This window comes from Scyliorhinus torazame, chromosome 8, assembly GCF_047496885.1.
Source record: "Scyliorhinus torazame isolate Kashiwa2021f chromosome 8, sScyTor2.1, whole genome shotgun sequence".
NCBI classification, from domain to species: domain Eukaryota; kingdom Metazoa; phylum Chordata; class Chondrichthyes; order Carcharhiniformes; family Scyliorhinidae; genus Scyliorhinus; species Scyliorhinus torazame.
In genome coordinates, this window is record NC_092714.1 from 25774036 (window position 1) to 25795071 (window position 21036).

At 47.4% G+C, this 21036-nt stretch overlaps 1 protein-coding gene across 3 annotated transcripts in view; it reads right to left on the reverse strand.

Moving 5' to 3' along the window:
- The window catches only part of LOC140427693 (interferon-induced GTP-binding protein Mx3-like), an 86820-nt gene that overhangs the window by 55758 nt on the left and 10026 nt on the right, over window positions 1–21036 (reverse strand). For all 3 annotated transcript variants that reach the window (XM_072513200.1, XM_072513198.1, XM_072513199.1), the window contains 3 exons: window positions 17313–17522; window positions 7063–7255; window positions 2967–3104 (listed from right to left, as the gene is read on the reverse strand). In XM_072513200.1, the coding sequence (XP_072369301.1) occupies window positions 2967–3104; window positions 7063–7255; window positions 17313–17522 (541 nt within the window). The remainder of the gene's footprint in view (window positions 1–2966; window positions 3105–7062; window positions 7256–17312; window positions 17523–21036) is intronic.

Sequence of the window (21036 nt, forward strand, 5' to 3'; positions counted from 1 at the left end):
TGAGTCTGCACCAACCCGTGAGAAGAGCACCCTACTTAAGCCTATGCCTCCCGTAACCCAGTTACCTGACCGAACCTTTTGGACAGTGAGGGACAATTTAGCAAGACCAATCCACCTAACCTGCACATCTTTGGACTGTGGGAGGAAACCAGAGCACCCGGAAGAAATCCTCGCAGACACGGGGAGAAGGTGCTCACACCACATAGTCACCCGAGGCAGGAATTGAACCAGGATCCCTAGAGCTGTGAGACAGCAGTGCTAACCATCGTTCCACCCTCGTTGGGGTCTTCCTCATTCTCCGTTGCCCTCTGTGCCGGGTGCCCTGTGGGGCAAAAGTATAACCAAAAGTAAAGTAACAGATGTTTAATAAAATTAAAAAGGGGGTGCAGCCAGCCGAGGACAACTTATAAATGTGGGGTCCACAGATGTCACAAGGCTGTAAAAGACACATGCATCTTGGGAAACTGTGAATCAATGCAATCTACAGTTGTAAGGGTCAGCTGCATGCAACATACTCCATCCACCTCAGGTCGCTGATGGTGAGGGGGAGAACTCCCATGTAGAGAGCCCTCCAGTAAGGACCTCTGCCATCAGAAGGTACAGATGGCGGGAGAGGACAAGGAGATGAAAGATGCGCAGTCGCAAAATGTAAAGTCGCCTTGGTCCTAGATAATCATGGGTTGTTTTCCTCTTTGAGGGAAGAGCTGACTGGTGGATTTAATCTGGGGATCCCCACACCTCAGACAAGGGGCAAGGTTGAGAAGATGGGGCCTTCATGAATATCCTCAGCCTGTATGGGAATTGAACCCATGCTGCTGGCCTTGTTCTGCATCACGAACAAGCTGTCTACCCAAGTGAGCTAAACCCAGCCTATATAGGAAACCCCTCTGCACCCTGCTGAAGGTCACAGAGGTCATTTTGGTGGGGCATTGGCACCCGATGGAGGATTCAGGTCTTGGGGGCAATGTGAAATTCTGTCTGAGCACAGTTGTGCTCAGACGGGAGTCCACTGCATACCTGAGCATCCTTGAGACCTCGTGTCACAAAGGCCGAGGGGTCATCCAGTCCACTCCTCCACCCGATTCTGTGTGTTTTGCGGAAATATGCATATGCAAATTATTTAATTAAGCTGTAGGAATGTTAATAAAGTCAACTTGTCCAGGAAAGTTGAGAGATGAAAGGGGTAAAAGTGCTAAATGCATGCATTTGTAAGAAGAGGCCATGGTGAAATTGATTTCTAAGTAAATAGCTTAGCTTTAGAAATTTGCATTGGGAGATAGATAGGGACTTAGCTTCTTAGCTGCTATATTTCAAAGGGGATTGAACAACTTACAAAGGGGAGTGAATAGGAAGGCTTGAAAGATTTTTATTTTTGGGGGAAAGAGGTGCTGAGGGCGATGAAATCAAAGATGAAAGGCAAAAAAAATCTAAGGGGAGATATTGAGCTGAGTTTTTGTTGGCTGTGTGGGGAAGATATCCTCTGAACAGATCTGCGCTGAGACAATATTTGAATCTGAAGCAGCCATCCAGAAAACAGAAAAGTATTTGGTTTTAATTTTCGTGGATTTCCGCATGATTCGGAGAAATTGTATGGTGTACATTTTTCTAAAATGGCAGCAGTTTGCCTTTGTTAGTATTTGATAATATTACTGAATTTCTAGAGTTAAAAATCTACAAAGGGGTGTTGCCACGAAGACGTTAATTTATGTGTTCTGACTAAGTGGGTAGTTTGGGATGTTTCGCAAATGGCTGTAACTTTTATCCTGTGTGCTTAGGTTTTCTTTTCTTCATGTCAATAAATCTTTTCATTCCAAAATCTCCAAAATATTATTGGAATTCTGCGCTTCTGGAATCAGGAGGGTTAATTTGCATGTCAAGATTCCATTTGCGATTTTGCTTGCTCAGGAAATAACATCTGCTGAGGTTGTAAGAACGGACACCACACACAATAAGTTGTGAAATCTGTCATGCAGCACTAACCCCATAATAGTAGCCCTCGGTTTATGACAACAGACAGTGTGAAATAACAAGTAATGACTTTTTAAAAACACTGCAGAGTTATTATTCAAATATTTAAAGGACAGGAGATTTAGGCGGCACGGTAGCACAGTGATTAGCACTTTTGCTTCACAGCGGCAGGGGCCTGGGTTCAATTCCCGGATTAGGTCACTGTCTATGTGGAGTTTGCACGTTCTCCCCGTGTCTGCGCGCGTTTCATCCGGGTACTCCGGTTTCCTCCCACTAAGTGCCGAAAGAAATGCTTGTTAGGTGATTTGGAAATTCTGAATTTTCCCTCAGTGTACCTGAGCAGGTGCCGGAGTGCAGCGACTAGGGGATTTTCACAGTAACTTCATTGTAGTGTTAATATAAGCCAGCTTGTGACATTAATAAAGATTATTATTATTACATTTCTTGACATCTTGACAGCTCCCCTTGCCAGTTCTCTTGACAATTCCAATAAACTTGACAGTTCCAATGAGCCTGGACACATTTTACACAAACACATTTTACACTTTTTCATGCCAACTTTTTAAAATTCCAAAGGATATCTTAGCTTACTCAAAGGAACTTAACCTCTCCCAAAGGTGCCCCGGAACCATATCCAAAAGAGCACCTGAGCTGCGATAAGGGTCGCCCACCAATCCGAAGAGGAATTTTTCCCACCAAGCCTAAAGTGCATAGTTTGTGTTTTGCATACTTCACTGGTGAAACCCAGACCCGACTGGGGTAGGTGCACTTTAACATGTACACTTGCCTCCATGAAAGATGGATGTGCAATTTAGAACCCACTCCCATTCCCCACCCCCTGTGAAAGTTATTGGGGGGGGGGATAACTGGATTCTTGTCTCTTCAGCCATTTTCACAAAGATGGAGAGGTCCTCTGTCTCAAAGTGTTCAACGTGGAGATCGAACATTAATCTACACCGCACGTCTGTACTGGTTTCAAACAAAATATTGGAACAAACCTTTACGAATTTCTCCTTCCACCTCGGCTGCATTTTTAAGTCTCTGTGAGTAGTCTTTGTAGCTTATTTTTCCTTTCCAAACATTCTCCTTTTTGACTTTTTTCAGCTTGAGTTCCAGTGGACACCTTGTCACAATTCCTGTCACAGTGAAACAATACTGATGTCTAAAAACAACATATCAATTCAGTTCAACATGTGGGCTGTGGGAGGGATTATTTTGGAGCAGTGTTGTTAGGATAAAGTAGTGCAGTAAATAACAGTCTACCATACAGAATCTTCCACTCGAAACAACAGTGCGTTCTCTTCAATCCCAATTTAAACTGAGCGGAAAGGCAGAGTTGGCACCTTGTGAACCCCTTACAAACAAACTCAACAAATACATTCTTCATTCACGGTACATTCTTTTGAGAATACTTCCTTTTAAAGGAGCATCACTGGTAAGTGTTTCTCTTCTCTATCAATTGGCAAAGTTGGGGTAATTCAGCCAGTTACAGAAGGAAGTCGACTTTAAGTATGGATTCCCTTATTCCTTAAAAGGTCATTGCCGAGAAAATAATGGAATAGAAATTCTCTTGTATGGCAGCATCAAGTGCATGTTATACTCCAATGGGATCAATGGAACTGAAAATTGGGATGTGAGAATAATGGATGGGGCAATGTTTTACTCATCGCTCTGTGCTAAGGTCCAACATGAAGTTCTACTTCAAGGATAATCTGAAGATATTGTAAGATACTCATAGAGGTCTACACATTTTCTGTTGAGGTACCAACTCTAACTACTTCCCTCCTCAGCATATCCATCCATTTTATGACTTTCCGAAAACACTTGAACTTGACTCTTGAACTTATTTAAACTAACCTGTGACCTCCTTCCTGCCACCGCATACCTCTGGCATGGATATCTCGGCGACCCTTGACCCTCAGCTTCCTCTGGCTGCATTATCGGCAGTGGCCACTGCCTAGCCAGTGGTCATACAGGTAATGCAGAGCTGCCGGCCTCTGATTGGCCAGTAGCTCTCAGGGGATGGGGATGGAATTACACCCCGGGATCAGAAAGATCACCAGCTGCATAGTTAAGTGTCTGATTGGCACTTAATTGGATGGGCCTTCCTGAAAGTAGGCAACGTGGGTCTCTTGCAAACAGTCCAGCCAGCGGCCAAGATTCCTGTTACCTACATTAAATGCTGTCAATTATGTTGTGGCAATAACCCAGACCGGGTTCAAAAAAGGACAGAACTGGATGAAAAATATTCCTGGATGCCCGGGCTCAGGAAACACAGGAAAAGAAGAAAAGGACGAGGAATGGCAGTGATGATTAGGGAGAACATTACAGTGCAGGTAAAAATGGATTTCCTAAAGTGGTCAAGGGCAGCATCTATTCAGCTACAGTTAAGAAGCAATAGAGGTACCATTACACTACTACAGTAGCAAATGGAATGTCACACTGATTCTGGTCTCTTTCACAAGTGGAAACATGGTCTCAGCATCCCCCCTGTCAAGTCCCCTTAGGGTCTCACATGTTTCAATAAGATCACCTCTCATTCCTCTAAACTCAAATGGATATCGGTCCAATTTAACGCCCCTTCCTCATAAGATAACACCCTCATTCCAGAAAGTAGTTGAGTGAACCTTCTCTGAACTGTTTCTCCGCTCGTCAACCAGAAAATTGACCATTTATCCCGACTATGAGACCATAAGCCACAGGAGCAGATGTAGGCCATTCGGCCCATCGAGTCTACTCCACCTCAATGAGATCATGACTGATCTGATATGATAATCCTTAAATCCACATTCCTGCCTTATCCCCATAACCTTTGATTCCCTTACTGATTAATATCAGTATACCTCAGCCTCGAATATACTCAATGACCCAGCCTCTACAGCTCTCTGCAGTAAAGAATCCCAGAGATTCACTACCCTCTGAGAGAAGAAACCCCTCCTCATCTCTGTTTTCAATGGGTGACCTTTTACACTGAGATTACGGCCTCTGGTCCTAGATGTCATAATATGCACCCATGCAGATCATGAGGCAAAAACAGGCAGTGACAGACACCCAGGTGAGCCAATCAACACACAGGGCAGAACACAGATCACTGGACAGAACACCAGAGGGTGGTCTCCCACTATAAAACACACGAGGTATCGACAGTCCGCCTCTTTCCACTGGTGACAACTGTAGTGACAGTCAGGGTGTATATATCAGTCAGCACCTTCTACACGTAGATCAGAGCTAGTCTGGTCCAGTTAGCTAGAGTTAGTTTACTTAGAGTAGTAGAGAGTCCACCCACAGCCAGCTGTGTGCATAGTTATAGAAGTTCAATAAATCATGTTGAACCAACGCCTACGTTTGGTGCATGCTTTACAGTTTATCTGCATCGTGTTGCAGTCCGTATTACCCCAGGGCGAATAACACGACACTAGACTCTCCCACAAAAGGAACAACCTGCCCACATATTCCATGTCAAGCCCCCTGAGAAACTTATATGTCTGAATAAGATCGCCGCTCATTCTTCTAAACTCCAATGACTACAGGTCCAACCTACTGAACCTCTCGTAAGAAAATTCCTCCATACCCAGGATCAACCTCGTGAACCTTCTCTGGACTGCCTTCAATGTCAGTATATCTTTCCTTAGATATAGAGGCCAAAACTGCTCACAGTATTCCAGGTGTGGTCTAAATGGCACCTTGCATAGTTTTAGCAAGACTGCTCTATTTTTATACTCCACTCCCTTTGAAATAAAGGCCAACATTCCATTTGCCTTGCCTATGACCTGCTGAACTTGCAGGCTAGGTTTTTGTGATTTATGCACAAGGACTCCCCAATCCCTCTGTGCTGCAGCTTTCTGCAGTCTTGCTGCATTTCAATAATATCCTTAATCCTTCCAACAAAGTGCATAATCCTACATTATATTCCATCTGCCAAGTTTTTGTCCAGTCACTTAACCTGTCTATATCTCTCTGTCGACTGTTTGTGTCATCCTCACCATCTGCCTTCCCACCTATTTTTGTGTCATCCACAAACTTGGCAATAGTACATTTGCTTCCCTCGTCCAAGTCATTAATAGTTATTGCAAATAATGGTGGCCCCAGCAGTGATCCCTGTGACACTCCACTAGTTACTGGTTGCCTTCCTGAAAGCGTCCCTCTTATCCCAACTCTCTGCTTTCTATCAGTTATCCGATCCTCTATCTATGTTAATATACTACCCCCAGCACCCTGGGCTCTTATCTTATGAAGCAGCCTTTTGAGCGGTTCCTTAGTGAGTGCTTTTTGGAAATCAAAATATATTACATTCCTTCATCTACCCTGTTTGCTACCACCTCAAGAAATTCTAATCGCTCTGCACATTCTCCCCATGTCTGCGTGGGTGTCACCCCAAAACCCAAATATGTGCAGGGTGGGTGGAGTGGCCACGCTAAAATTGCCCCCTATTTTCCTCCGCCCCGGGCCCCTGTAGTTGTCCACCATGTTGCACGGGGACCGGCAACCGTGCGAATGTGCCGGCGCGGAGACGGCCGTCCCGCGGACCAGCGCCGGCCATGCAGGGCCGGCTTTCGGCGCCGGGACAGCGCACAGCACTCCGGTGCCATTCTAGCCCCCGAGGAAGAAGAGAATTACTGGGCGTGGAGGCGGGTTGACGCCAGCACCGCTCGCGCCAGTTTTGACGCCGGCGTCAACACTTGGCCGGGATACCGGAGAATCTCGCCATAGTGAGCAGGATGGGCAGGTAATGATTGTGCTGATCTTTGTGTTTCTTATACTCAGGATGGATGTCGTAGTGTTCACAAAGATCACACAAGAAGTTCATTAACAAAGCTAACATTTATTACACTACTTAATATATAGCTCGACACTTACTCCTATCACAAGCAATAATCTATTAAACTACAATCTACACTATACTAATACTTGTCCCATGCACTCTGTCTTAAACTGTACTCTCCTCTCTCCTGCACTCTCCCCCAGAAGCCCGAGAGTCAGTCCTTTTTATAGATCTGTTCCCAGTTCCATCTAGTGGTCAATTATGATATTACATTAACCCTTTATATACCACACATTCTACATAATGGCACAATGATTACAAAGTTCTCTTACCGCTGCCCCGTGGGAGTGACACCCCTGACAGTGCCTCCAAGACTGAGCTCTTCCCAGAACTCTGGTCTCCGATCACTGCGATGGCGGGAAGTCCCAAATCCTTCTCCACGCCATGCGCTCTCAGTGAATCAATGAGATCAATGCAAGGTCGTACCTTACTTTCGTATTCATTGTAAAACGCAGTATCCATTGACTGAAAGAGAGGACACTATCAAATAAATAAATGCAAAATATTTTTCACTTTAACTGAGTTCCCAGATATTACAAGTCCACACGTTGATTAATACAAAAGCTGGAACCACAGTGCTACAGAGTTCAAATTTCTTTCTAGCACTTCGTGGTGCACAAAGACAGACTTCTGTCTGTTTCCATAGTTAGTTATTCCTGGAACAGGTCGATTACCTGACACCAGAGGCTTATAGCTTGAAGCTCGCTACTCTGCAACAAGATGGATGACCAGGAGTCTCTCTCACTCTTGACCCGTGCCATTGGCTTATTGGACTGATTTGCAGGTTGACACACACAACCTGTCTGACCACGTCATGGACGCACATCCTAGGTCATCAAGTCCTGGGGTGGGACTTGAACTCGGAGCTTCTGGCTCAGAGGCAGGGATGCTACCACAAGACCTCCGTGTTCTACAGAGTACAACATCAGTATTTCTCTTGAAGATCACCAGTAGCTGTCTAAGGATGGATGTGATGTTCTGAGCCCACCCCAATTGCTTTATCTTGCAAGAACAAAAATCTGTTGTTGCATTATAAAACTGACCACAGTTCGGTGCTAAGTGAAAACTAGACCTTGGGCAGGGTTTACCGGCTCCGCCCACCACTGGGACTGTCTGGTTCCACCCAAAATCAATGGAGTTTTGGCTGGGCCACTGAATCTCCTTCAGCGAGACCCACCACAAGGTGCTAGAAAATCCCGGCCATTACCTTTGCCCACATGAAGAGATGCCTGCTCTCTCAGATACATGTCAAAAATGCAATGCGAGTGTTCAAAAAAATACATAATAATAATCTTTTATTATTGTCACAAGTAGGCTTACATTAAGACTGCAATGAAGTTACAGTGAAAATCCCCTAGTCGCCACATTCCGGCACCTGTTCGAGTTCACTGAGGGAGAATTCAGAATGTCCAATCCACCTAACAGCACATTTTTCAGGACTTGTGGGAGGAAAACAGAGCACCCGGAGAAAACCCATGCAGACACGGGGAGAGCGTGCAGACTCTGCATAGACACTGACCCAAACCGGGAATCGAACCCGTGTCCCTGGCGCTGTGAAGCAACAGTATTAACCACTGTGCTACCGTGCCACCCACTGGAGATTTCTGGCCAATATGTATCCCTGAACCAAAATCATTTAAAAACTGATTATCTGGTTATTTCATTGCTGTCTGCAGAGCTTGCTGTCTGCAAATTGGTTGCTGTACTTCCTACATAACAACAATGACCAGGCTTCAAAAAAGGTGCTCCATGACTTCCGGTTGCGGCGATGACCAGCTAAGCCGCACGTTTTGGCATCTCCTGTTTTAACAGACTTTTGGGCTCTTATCGGGAGCCCCAACGGAATTTTTTTTACGGCCAAACCCAGTGTGAGGTGACAAAGAAAGAAGTCCCCCCCGGGTGTGGATGGAAAGGAGCGACAGTAGTGGCCAGATTGCGGAGGATCCCTTGGAGCAGCGGCAGAGAAGAGAAGGGAGAAGCAAGATGGCGGCTGAGGGAGCCCAGATGGTATGGGGCCCGGAACAGCAGGAGTTCCTCCGACGATGTGTGGAGGAGCTCAAGAAAGAGGTGCTGGCGCCGATGTTACTGGCAATCGAGGGATTGAAGGAAACACAAAAGGTCCAGGCGATGGAGCTCCGTGGAGTGAAAGCAAAGGCAGCCGAGAACGAAGACGAGATACAGGGCCTGGTGGTAAAAACGGAGACGCACGAGGCACTACATAAGAGGTGCATAGAAAGGCTGGAAGCCCTGGAGAACAGCTCAAGGAGGAAGAATCTAAGGGTTTTAGGTCTTCCCGAAGGGACAGAGGGAGCTGATGCTGGGGCGTATGTGAGTATGATGCACCGTACTCTAATGGGAGCTGAGGCCCCAACGGGCCCCCTGGAAGTGGAGGGAGCGTACCGGGTCCTCGTGAGAAGACCAAAGGCAGGGGAAACACCACGAGCAATAGTGGTGAGGTTCCACTGCTACAGGGACAGGGAGATGGTCCTGAGATGGGCTAAGAAGACACGGAGTAGCAAGTGGGAGAACGCGGTGATACGCGTATATCAAGACTGGAGTGCGGAGGTGGCGAGAAGGAGGGCGAGTTTCAATCGGGCCAAGGCGGTGCTCCATAGGAAGAAAGTAAAATTTGGAATGCTGCAGCCGGCAAGATTGTGGGTCACACACCAGGGCACACACCACTACTTTGAGACGGCGGAGGAGGCATGGACATTCATTCAGGAAGAGAAATTGGACTAGACTTGAGAAATTGATGTTTGGAGAGAGGTAGCGAGGTGGTGGCACAGAAATGTAAAGTGGGGAGAGGGGAGGGGGGCCCGTGCCGACCATACGGCCCGACGAAACTACAATCTTCTACACTTCCTGGGTCCGTATCCTTCTATTCCCATCCTATTCATATATTTGTCAAGATGCCCCTTAAATGTCCCTATCGTCCCTGCTTCCACTACCTCCTCCGGTAGTGAGTTCCAGGCACCCACTACCCTCTGCGTAAAAAACTTGCCTCGTACATCTACTCTAAACCTTGCCCCTCTCACCTTAAACCTATGCCCCCTAGTAATTGACCCCTCTACCCTGGGGAAAAGCCTCTGACTATCCACTCTGTCTATGCCCCTCATAATTTTGTATACCTCTATCAGGTCACCCCTCAACCTCCTTCGCTCCAGTGAGAATCAACCGAGTTTATTCAATTGCTCCTCATAGCTTATGCCCTCCATACCAGGCAACCTTCTGGTAAATCTCTTCTGCACCCTCTCTAAAGCCTCCACATCCTTCTGGTAGTGTGGCGACCAGAATTGAACACTATACTCCAAGTGTGGCCTAACTAAGGTTCTATACAGCTGCAACATGACTTGCCAATTCTTATACTCAATGCCCCGGCCAATGAAGGCAAGCATGCCGTATGCCTTCTTGACTACCTTCTCCACCTGTGTTGCCCCTTTCAATGACCTGTGGACCTGTACTCCTAGATCTCTTTGACTTTCAATACTCTTGAGGGTTCTACCATTCACTGTATATTCCCTACCTGCATTAGCCCTTCCAAAATGCATTACCTCACATTTGTCCGGATTAAACTCCATCTGCCATCTCTCCGCCCAAGTCTCCAGACAATCTAAATCCTGCTGTATCCTCAGACAGTCCTCATCGCTATCCGCAATTCCACCAACCTTTGTGTCGTCTGCAAACTTACTAATCAGACCAGTTACATTTTCCTCCAAATCATTTATATATACTACAAAGAGCAAAGGTCCCAGCACTGATCCCTGTGGAACACCACTGGTCACAGCCCTCCAATTAGAAAAGCATCCCTCCATTGCTACCCTCTGCCTTCTATGGCCTAGCCAGTTCTGTATCCACCTTGCCAGTTCACCCCTGATCCCGTGTGACTTCACCTTTTGTACTAGTCTACCATGAGGGACCTTGTCAAAGGCCTTACTGAAGTCCATATAGACAACATCTACTGCCCTACCTGCATCAATCATCTTAGTGACCTCCTCGAAAAACTCTATCAAGTTAGTGAGACACGACCTCCCCTTCACAAAACTGTGCTGCCTCTCACTAATACGTCCATTTGCTTCCAAATGGGAGTAGATCCTGTCTCGAAGAATTCTCTCCAGTAATTTCCCTACCACTGAAGTAAGGCTCACTGGCCTGTAGTTCCCGGGATTATCCTTGCTACCCTTCTTAAACAGAGGAACAACATTGGCTATTCTCCAGTCCTCCGGGACATCCCCTGAAGACAGCGAGGATCCAAAGATTTCTGTCAAGGCCTCAGCAATTTCCTCTCCAGCCTCCTTCAGTATTCTGGGGTAGATCCCATCAGGCCCTGGGGACTTATCTACCTTAATATTTTTTAAGACACCCAACACCTCGTCTTTTTGGATCACAATGTGACCCAGGCTATCTACACCCCCTTCTCCAGACTCAACATCTACCAATTCCTTCTCTTTGGTGAATACTGATGCAAAGTATTCATTTAGTACCTCGCCCATTTCCTCTGGCTCCACACATAGATTCCCTTGCCTATCCTTCAGTGGGCCAACCCTTTCCCTGGCTACCCTCTTGCTTTTTATGTACGTGTAAAAAGCCTTGGGATTTTCCTTAACCCTATTTGCCAATGACTTTTCATGACCCCTTCTAGCCCTCCTGACTCCTTGCTTAAGTTCCTTCCTACTTTCCTTATATGCCACACAGGCTTCGTCTGTTCCCAGCCTTTTAGCCCTGACAAATGCCTCCTTTTTCTTTTTGACGAGGCCTACAATATCACTCGTCATCCAAGGTTCCCGAAAATTGCCGTATTTATCTTTCTTCCTCACAGGAACATGCCGGTCCTGTATTCCTTTCAACTGACACTTGAAAGCCTCCCACATGTCAGATGTTGATTTGCCCTCAAACATCCGCCCCCAATCTATGTTCTTCAGTTTCCGCCTAATATTGTTATAATTAGCCTTCCCCCAATTTAGCACATTCATCCTCGGACCACTCTTATCCTTGTCCACCAGTACTTTAAAACTTACTGAATTGTGGTCACTGTTACCGAAATGCTCCCCTACTGAAACATCTACCACCTGGCCGGGCTCATTCCCCAATACCAGGTCCAGTACCGCCCCTTCCCTAGTTGGACTGTTTACATATTGTTTTAAGAAGCCCTCCTGGATGCTCCTTACAAACTCTGCCCCGTCTAAGCCCCTGGCACTAAGTGAGTCCCAGTCAATATTGGGGAAGTTGAAGTCTCCCATCACCACAACCCTGTTGTTTTTACTCTTTTCCAAAATCTGTCTACCTATCTGCTCCTCTATCTCCCGCTGGCTGTTGGGAGGCCTGTAGTAAACCCCCAACATTGTGACTGCACCCTTCTTATTCCTGATCTCTACCCATATAGCCTGACTGCCCTCTGAGGTGTCCTCTCGCAGTATAGCTGTGATACTCTCCCGAACAAGTAGCGCAACTCCGCCTCCCCTTTTACATCCCCCTCTATCCCGCCTGAAACATCTAAATCCTGGAACGTTTAGCTGCCAATCCTGCCCTTCCCTCAACCAGGTCTCTGTAATGGCAACAACATCATAGTTCCAAGTAGTAATCCAAGCTCTAAGTTCATCTGCCTTACCCGTAATGCTTCTTGCATTAAAACATATGCACTTCAGACGCACCTGAAATTGGCGGATCAGGTTAGGCTAAGGAAAGGATGGGTGGGACAGGTATTCCACTCATGGTTAAATGCGAAAAATAGAGGGGTGGCAATACTGGTGGGGAAACGGGTATCGTTTGAGGCTAAGACCAGAGTGGTGGATAGTGGGGGCAGGTACGTGATGGTGAGTGGCAGATTGCAAGGTGAGGCGGTGGTGCTGGTGAACGTATACGCCCCGAACTGGGATGACGCGGGATTCATGAAGCGAATGTTGGGACGTATCCTGGACCTGGAGGCAGGAAACTTGTTAATGGGGGGGGGACTTTAACACAGTGCTGGATCCAGGGCTAGACCGGTCCAGATCCAGGACCGGGAGAAGGCTGGCAGCGGCCAAGGTGCTTAAGGGATTTATGGAGCAGATGGGAGGAGTAGATCCGTGGAGATTTGCCAGACCGATGGGTAACGAGTTTTCCTTCTTCTCCCACGTCCATAAAGTATACTCCCGGATAGACTTTTTTGTCTTGGGAAGGGCGCTGATCCCGAAAATGGCAGGAACGGAGTACTCGGCTATAGCTGTTTCAGATCAGGCCCCACATTGGGTGGATCTGGATCAAGGAGAGGAAAAGGAGCAGCGCCCACTTTGGAGATTAGACATGGGACTACTGGCGGACGAGGGGGTATGTGGAAGGGTGAGGGGATGTATTGAAAGATACCTGGAGGTCAATGATGGTGGGGAGGTCCAGGTGGGAGTAGTATGGGAGGCGCTGAAGGCGGTGGTTAGGGGAGAGCTGATTTCCATTGGAGCCCACAAGGGGAAACAAGAGGGTAAAGAAAGGGAGAGATTGATTGGGGAAATTCTGAGGGTGGATAGGCAGTATGCGGAGCCCCGGATGAAGGGCTATACAGGGAAAGACGAAGACTACAGACGGAGTTTGACCTGCTGACCACGGGTAAGATGGAGGCGCAGTGGAGGAAGGCACAGGGAATACAATACGAATATGGGGAAAAGGCGAGCCGACTGCTGGCCCAACAACTTCAACAAAGAACAAAGAACAAAGAAATGTACAGCACAGGAACAGGCCCTTCGGCCCTCCAAGCCCGTGCCGACCATACTGCCCGACTAAACTACAATCTTCTACACTTCCTGGGTCCGTATCCTTCTATTCCCATCCTATTCATATATTTGTCAAGATGCCCCTTAAATGTCCCTATCGTCCCTGCCTCCACTACCTCCTCCGGTAGTGAGTTCCAGGCACCCACTACCCTCTGCGTAAAAAACTTGCCTCGTACATCTACTCTAAACTTTGCCCCTCTCACCTTAAACCTATGCCCCCTAGTAATTGACCCCTCTACCCTGGGGAAAAGCCTCTGACTATCCACTCTGTCTATGCCACTCATAATTTTGTATACCTCTATCAGGTCGCCCCTCAACCTCCTTCGTTCCAGTGAGAACAAACCGAGTTTATTCAATCGCTCCTCATAGCTTATGCCCTCCATACCAGGCAACATTCTGGTAAATCTCTTCTGCACCCTCTCTAAAGCCTCCACATCCTTCTGGTAGTGTGGCGACCAGAATTGAACACTATACTCCAAGTGTGGCCTAACTAAGGTTCTATACAGCTGCAACATGACTTGCCAATTCTTATACTCAATGCCACGGCCAATGAAGGCAAGCATGCCGTATGCCTTCTTGACTACCTTCTCCACCTGTGTAGCCCCTTTCAGTGATCTGTGGACCTGTACTCCTAGATCTCTTTGACTTTCAATACTCTTGAGGGTTCTATCTACTTCGAAAGAGGGGGGCGGCGAGAGAGATCGGAGGAGTTAGAGACGAAACGGGAAAGATGGAGCAGAGATCAGGGAAAGTGAACGAGGTGTTTAAGACATTTTATGAGAGGCTGTCTAAGTCCCAACCCCCGGAGGGGAAAGAGGGAATGATACACGTTTTGGACCAGCTGGAGTTCCCGAGGGTGGAGGAGCAGGAGGTGGCAGGTCTGGGGGTGCAGATTGAGGTGGAGGAGGTGATTAAAGGAATTGGGAACATGCAAGCAGGGAAGGCCCCGGGACCTGATGGGTTCCCGGTGGAATTTTATAGGAAATATGTGGACCTGCTGGCCCCACCTCTGACGAGAACCTTTAATGAGGCTAAGGAAAGGGAGACACTACCCCCGACAATGTCGGAGGCGACGATATCGTTGATTCTGAAACGAGACAAAGACCCGCTGCAGTGTGGGTCATACAGGCCCATCTCCCTCCTAAACGTAGACGCCAAGCTGCTGGCCAAAGTGATGGCGACAAGGATAGAGGATTGTGTCCCAGGGGTGGTACATGACGACCAGACAGGGTTTGTTAAAGGGAGACAATTGAACGCCAATATACAAAGGTTGCTGGGGGTGATGATGATGCCCCTACCGGAGTGGGAGGCAGAGATAGTGGTGGCGATGGATGCAGAGAAGGCATTCGATAGAGTGGAGTGGGACTATTTGTGGGAGGTGCTGAAGAGATTTGGGTTCGGGGAGGGGTTCATTAGATGGGTTAGACTCCTGTACGGGGCCCCGGTGGCAAGCGTTGTTACAAATAGGCAAAGATCGGATTACTTCCGATTAGACAGGGGTGCCCCCTGTCCCTGTTACTGTTCGAGTTGGCAATCAAGCCATTGGCCATAGCGCTGAGGGACTCTAAGAAGTGGAGGGGGGTGCTCAGAGGGGGAGAGGAACATCGTGTGTCATTATATGCAGACGATTTGCTGCTATATGTGGCGGACCCAGTAGAGGGGATGCCAGAGGTAATGCAGATACTCAGGGAGTTTGGAGAGTTCTCGGGATATAAATTAAATATGGGAAAGAGCGAACTTTTTGTGATGCACCCCGGGGAACAGGGCAGGGGGATAGATGTTCTGCCGCTGAGGAGAGTAGCAAGGAATTTTCGATACCTGGGGATTCAGGTGGCCAGGAACTGGGGAACCCTGCATAAACTTAACTTGACGCGACTGGTAGAGCAGATGGAGGAGGACTTTAAGAGGTGGGATATGGTGCCCCTGTCATTGGTGGGCAGAGTACAGGCGGTTAAAATGGTGGTCCTCCCGAGGTTTCTTTTTGTGTTTCAGTGCCTCCCCATCCTGATTACAAAGGCCTTTTAAAAAAAATAGACAGGTGTATTACGAGCTTTGTGTGGGCGGGAAAGACCCCGAGGGTAAAGAGGGGGTTCCTGCAGCGCAGTAGGGACAGAGGGGGATTGGCACTGCGGAATCTGAGTGACTACTATTGGGCCGCAAATGTTTCGATGGTCTGTAAGTGGATGAGGGAAGAAGAAGGTGCGGCGTGGAAAAGGCTGGAGATGGCGTCCTGTGAGGGAACGAGCCTAAAAGCGCTGGCGACGGCGCCGCTACCGTTCTCCCCGAAAAGGTACACCACAAACCCAGTGGTAGTGGCGACGTTGAAGATCTGGGGGCAGTGGAGGCGACACAGGGGAGTGACGGGTGCCTCGGTGTGGTCCCCGATAAGGAATAACCACAGGTTCGTCCCGGGGAGGATAGATGGGGGATTTCAATGTTGGCAGCGAGCAGGAATTAGGAAGCTGAAGGACCTGTTTGTGGACGGGACGTTTGCGAGTTTGAGAGTATTGGAAGAAAAATATAAGTTGCCACCAGGGAATGCTTTTCGATACATGCAAGTAAGGGCATTTACAAGGCAACAGGTGAGGGAATTTCCGCAGCTCCCGACGCAAGGGATCCAGGATAGAGTGATTTCGGGGGCATGGGTTGGTGAAGGTAAAGTGTCCGAAATATACAGGGACATGAGAGACGAGGGGGAGACGATGGTAGAGGAGCTGAAGGGAAAATGGGAAGACGAGCTGGGGGAAGAGATTGAGGAGGGGCTGTGGGCAGATGCCCTAAGCAGGGTAAATTCCTCGTCCTCTTGTGCCAGGCTTAGCCTGATCCAATTCAAGGTTCTACACAGGGCGCATATGACGGGAGCAAGACTGAGCTGGTTTTTTGGGGTGGAGGATAGGTGTGGGAGATGCTCGGGAAGCTCGGCGAACCACACCCACATGTTCTGGTCATGTCCGGCACTGCATGAGTTCTGGGTGGGTGTGGCAAGAGTGATCTCAAAGGTGGTGGGGGTCCGGGTCAAACCAGGCTGGGGGTTAGCTATATTTGGGGTTGCAGAAGAACCGGGAGTGCAGGAGGCGAAAGAGGCCGACGTTTTGGCCTTTGCGTCCCTAGTAGCCCAGCGAAGGATTCTACTTATGTGGGAAGAAGCGAAACCCCCGGGCGTGGAGGCCTGGATAAACGATATGGCAGGGTTTATAAGACTGGAGCAAATAAAATATGCATTAAGAGGATCGGCTCAGGGGTTCACCAGGCGGTGGCTACCGTTCCTTGACTATCCCGCGGAGCGATAATGGAAAAACAGAAAAGTGAGCAGCAGCAACCCAGGGGGGAGGGGAGGGGGGAGGGAGTGTTTATTTTGTGCTTTGTTTTTGTTTTTCTTTTTATGCTAGTTGTTTATATTTGCTTCTTGTGTATTACTTTTTCCTCATTTGTTGTTAGTTTAATATATTATTTAAATAACGTTTAATGTACATTTTATTACTAAGTTGTAAAAATGAAAAATTTTTGTTTGAAAAACTTCAATAAAATATATATATTTTTTAAAAGGTGCTCCATTGGCTGTAAAGCACTTTGGGACATTCTGACGCTGTGAAAGGTGCTATATAAATGCACGTCCATTCATTTCTTTCCTGCCCACTTGGACAGAAAAGCCAAAAAGCCACAAGTTCCCATGGAACCCACTCTCAAGAGCTGAATGGGGAAGTGTGGGAGATGCAGGGTGGGTGTACTGGTTGCAGGAGGCTGAAGCTTCTGCATTACTTTCACAATACAAAGTCACTTACCTTAACTGAGATTTTTTTCTGTTCTTCCTTTTGTGCCTCCAGAGCACCAAATGCGGACAGCCAGACATTATTCGGACAGGCAAACCCCTTGGAATTACCACAATCTCCGTTAACAACTGGTGCGTCCATCACAATACTGGTTACAGGTGTTCCAACCGGTGGCAATAATGGTTGAATTTGACCATTTAACTGCATCAAATTTGTAGACACCTTGGAAAGGAAAGAAAGTAATTTTTTTAGCTCTGCATCAATAGTCATGATTCCAATAGATTATCAAGCAAACCTCAGCCCAAATTTAAATGATGTTGGTCTGACTGCTGTCTGCCACGGGCATCCTCAAACTGACATCCCACTCACTCCCTCCATCCAGCAGGAATAGAACCAACATTTCACGCTCCTGAATCTGGGTACCACAGAAAGAGGAAAATGTGGTGCAAAATATCTCATGTAACTCAGGTGCATTCCCTAATGGCCATTGCTGCAGGTACACTGAAAATCCCTTAGGGTACCTGACGGCCTCTGTCTCTTCTTAGCCGGTAACCCTCAATCCCAATCAGATATTTATCCCAGTGCTTGTTGTTATTTTCAGAAATGAACATGTAACATTGAGCTCTTAGGCTGCAGTGTATTATCCACTGCTCCATGATGTGAAAAACATCCTGTAATGTTAAGGGTTAAAAGTAAACTCCGTGTGGAGTTTGCACGTTCTCCCCCTGTCTGCGTGGGTCTCAACCCACAACCCAAAATGATGTGCAGGGTAGGTGAATTGGCCACGTCAAATTTCCCCTGGATTGGGGGGAAAAAAAGAATTGGATACTCTAAACTTAAAAAATGAATACGTTTTTAAAAAGGATGACAAGTTAAATTGCCATAGTCCCAGATGGCCATCGGCTTCTCTCCCCTTTCAGGGTCACCACGCCTCAGGTGCGGGACAAGGCGTCATGAATAAGCTCAGCCAGGACAGGAATTGAACCCACAATCGCGGCTTCGCTCTGCCTCACAAACCAGCTCTCCAGCCAACTGAGCTAAACACAATCCTTTCATGGTACCCCAGTTAAAATGAATTCATGGCTTGCCCTCGTGGAAAATTGTAACACATATAGGAATTTCCGGTTTATGTCCTTAAGATTTATGTTTTGCCGGTATTTTATAGTCCTGGATTATGTGATTCATTCATCTCTCTTTCAGTTGTGAATCTGTTTTGCTTGGGGGGGGGTCCTTCTTTATAGCTTCAAAGCTTAATGTGCTGGACTCATCTCTACTGGTCTTCCCCAAACAAAACCAGAAAAAACCTATCTAGCATGGTGCGTCCTACGTGAGCCATCAACCTATCGGACAGAATCGCCCGTGGTGGGAACCGTGGTAATTTGGAATGGGTGCATAAAAGTGTCCCGAAGGTGGGAAATTAGTTTGGAATTATGTTCTCCCAGCTTTGCAGGCAGGTTAAAGGTGGGTCAAGTTTCCCGCTGAGCAATGTTTGGAATCCCATTTGCTTTCATCAGCATCTTCTACATTCTGTGCACCGAATGTTTCTTAAAAGGCCAACTCGCCTGAATCACATTTCCCTCAAAATTAGTGGCTAATTAGAACTACACCTGGCGAGCTCCACTTTGTCCGGGTCTTAGAGGTCAGTAGTCACTGCTTTCGCCTTAATTTTGCAACATTACTGATAAACATCGGGTGCCTCTCGCAAAACCATTCTGGAATTTTGAGAGAGAGGCAGGACCAGGGGGTGGGAAGTGTAATGCTCGTGTTGGATGGCCTGATTTATATTACAAGAACACTTGTAGCTAATGCTATAAATGATTTATTAACATTAACTGATGAAATAACAGTATGATCATGCACAAGCAACCTGTCTCTTCCCTGCTCTCCACTCCGTCTCAGGTCACCTGACTCTAACATTCACTTATATACTAATGAGACTCCTAGTGGTCAGTCGGTGAATTTCAACACAACCATGATATCACAACAAGAAGGACCAGAGGGGCATGGTGAGATGGAGATAAGACCTGGAGATGGGGAAAGTTCAGAGATTAAGCTCGAGATGGGAGACAGGAGCTGGGGACAGGTCCAGGGAGGAATGGTGAAAGACCGCCCCGGGGACAAGTTTAACAGACTGTCCTGGGCAGGGTAAAAGACGGTCCAGTGGATCCCAGGTTCGATTCCCCGCTAGGTCACTGTCTGTGTGGAGTCTGCACGTTCTTCCCGAGTCTGCGTGGGTTTCCTCCAGGTGCTCCGGTTTCCTCCCACAGTCCAAAGATGTGCAGGTTAGGTGGATTGGCCATGATAAGTTGCCTTCTGTGACCAAAAAGGTTAGGAGGGGTTATTGGGTTACAGGGATAGGGTGGAAGTGAGGGCTCAAGTGGGTCGGTGCAGACTCGATGGGCTGAATGGCCTCCTTCTGCACTGTATGTTCTATGTTGTTCTATTAAAAAGGTAAGAAATCAGAAAGATAGAAAGTAAACCACCAATTGACAGTAATTAACTGTCAGAGGAGAAAGCTGAACTTGAACAATTGAACAGACTTCTCACCACCCTTCTCATGCCAGGTCACAAAGTGATGACACGAGAAAGCATTGATAACAGCGCTCAACATCTCGCCATAAAAATTGCTCTCTCGCCCCCCCTTGCTACCAACATCTTTCTCTGAACATCTCTCTTTACGTCTCTTTACTTCTCTCTGCTCTTCTTTCTCTTTCTCTGTCCCAGTCCAAAATGCCTCCTCAAGACCCCTTTTTTTAATGTCTTACAAATTGAAAGTGCACCTCAGCCAATTGGTAGAAAATAACCATTTGGTCTTTGTCAATAATTAAATAAGAAATAGCCCGTTGGTTTTCAGCTAATTACACACATTGTTTCAGCTTCAAGGCAACACTTCTTTTCTACCTCTTGCCCCACAGGGTGGTCTATCTTTGGGCCCCGTGCGTGATATACTCCCCAGCAACGTCCTCTCAGGCAGGTGTGTTCAGCTGGAGCGGCCTCCTGCTCCCATCCCTCGGAATGAGGACCTTCCACCAATCGTGGATGGCCTGAAGGAGAATCCGCAGGCAGGATTTGCTTAACCAGAGGGCTGAAGATTGAATGTGTTTTGAGGCTATCCTGGATGAGTTATCCAGTGCACCTGGCCTGCAGTGAGCGAATGGCTGTCCGGGTGCCATTTCAATATAGGGGCGGGACCTTGGACCCCTGAGGTCATGGAGGTGCGGCCACCTCCTTCCTGCCCCACCATAACATTTACCAAGCTCTTTGCTGATGCATGATTAAGGAGCTGAGGAGCAGAAGACTGTGCGTGTTCAGTCGTCCCACCACCCAGCAGGAATCAGGACAAATTTCCTGCCTGGCTCCGGGTTTATTTTGCAGAGGATTCCAGCCACCATTCCAGGAATGGGAAAATAAAACAAGACAGCAGAGGTCACTGCGATATATAGATTTTTTTAAATCTGAAAAATTCTACTCTGATCTGTAATGGCCATGAAGCAAGTTTCAACAGATACCAACAATGGCGGGAAAAGATTCAACTTACACCATTGAGCAAAATGGACAGTGCTGTTGCTTCCCTGTTACACTCCTTGTCCACTGCACTTCCTACTCGTTAAATGTACCGAGCAGGCACTGTAACATGTGGGGAGTGTAATGGGAAGGGATTGTAATGGGAGGGGAGTGTAACGGACAGAGCGTGGAATGTGGAGATAGTTTAAGGTTGGGAGTGTAACATGTGGGG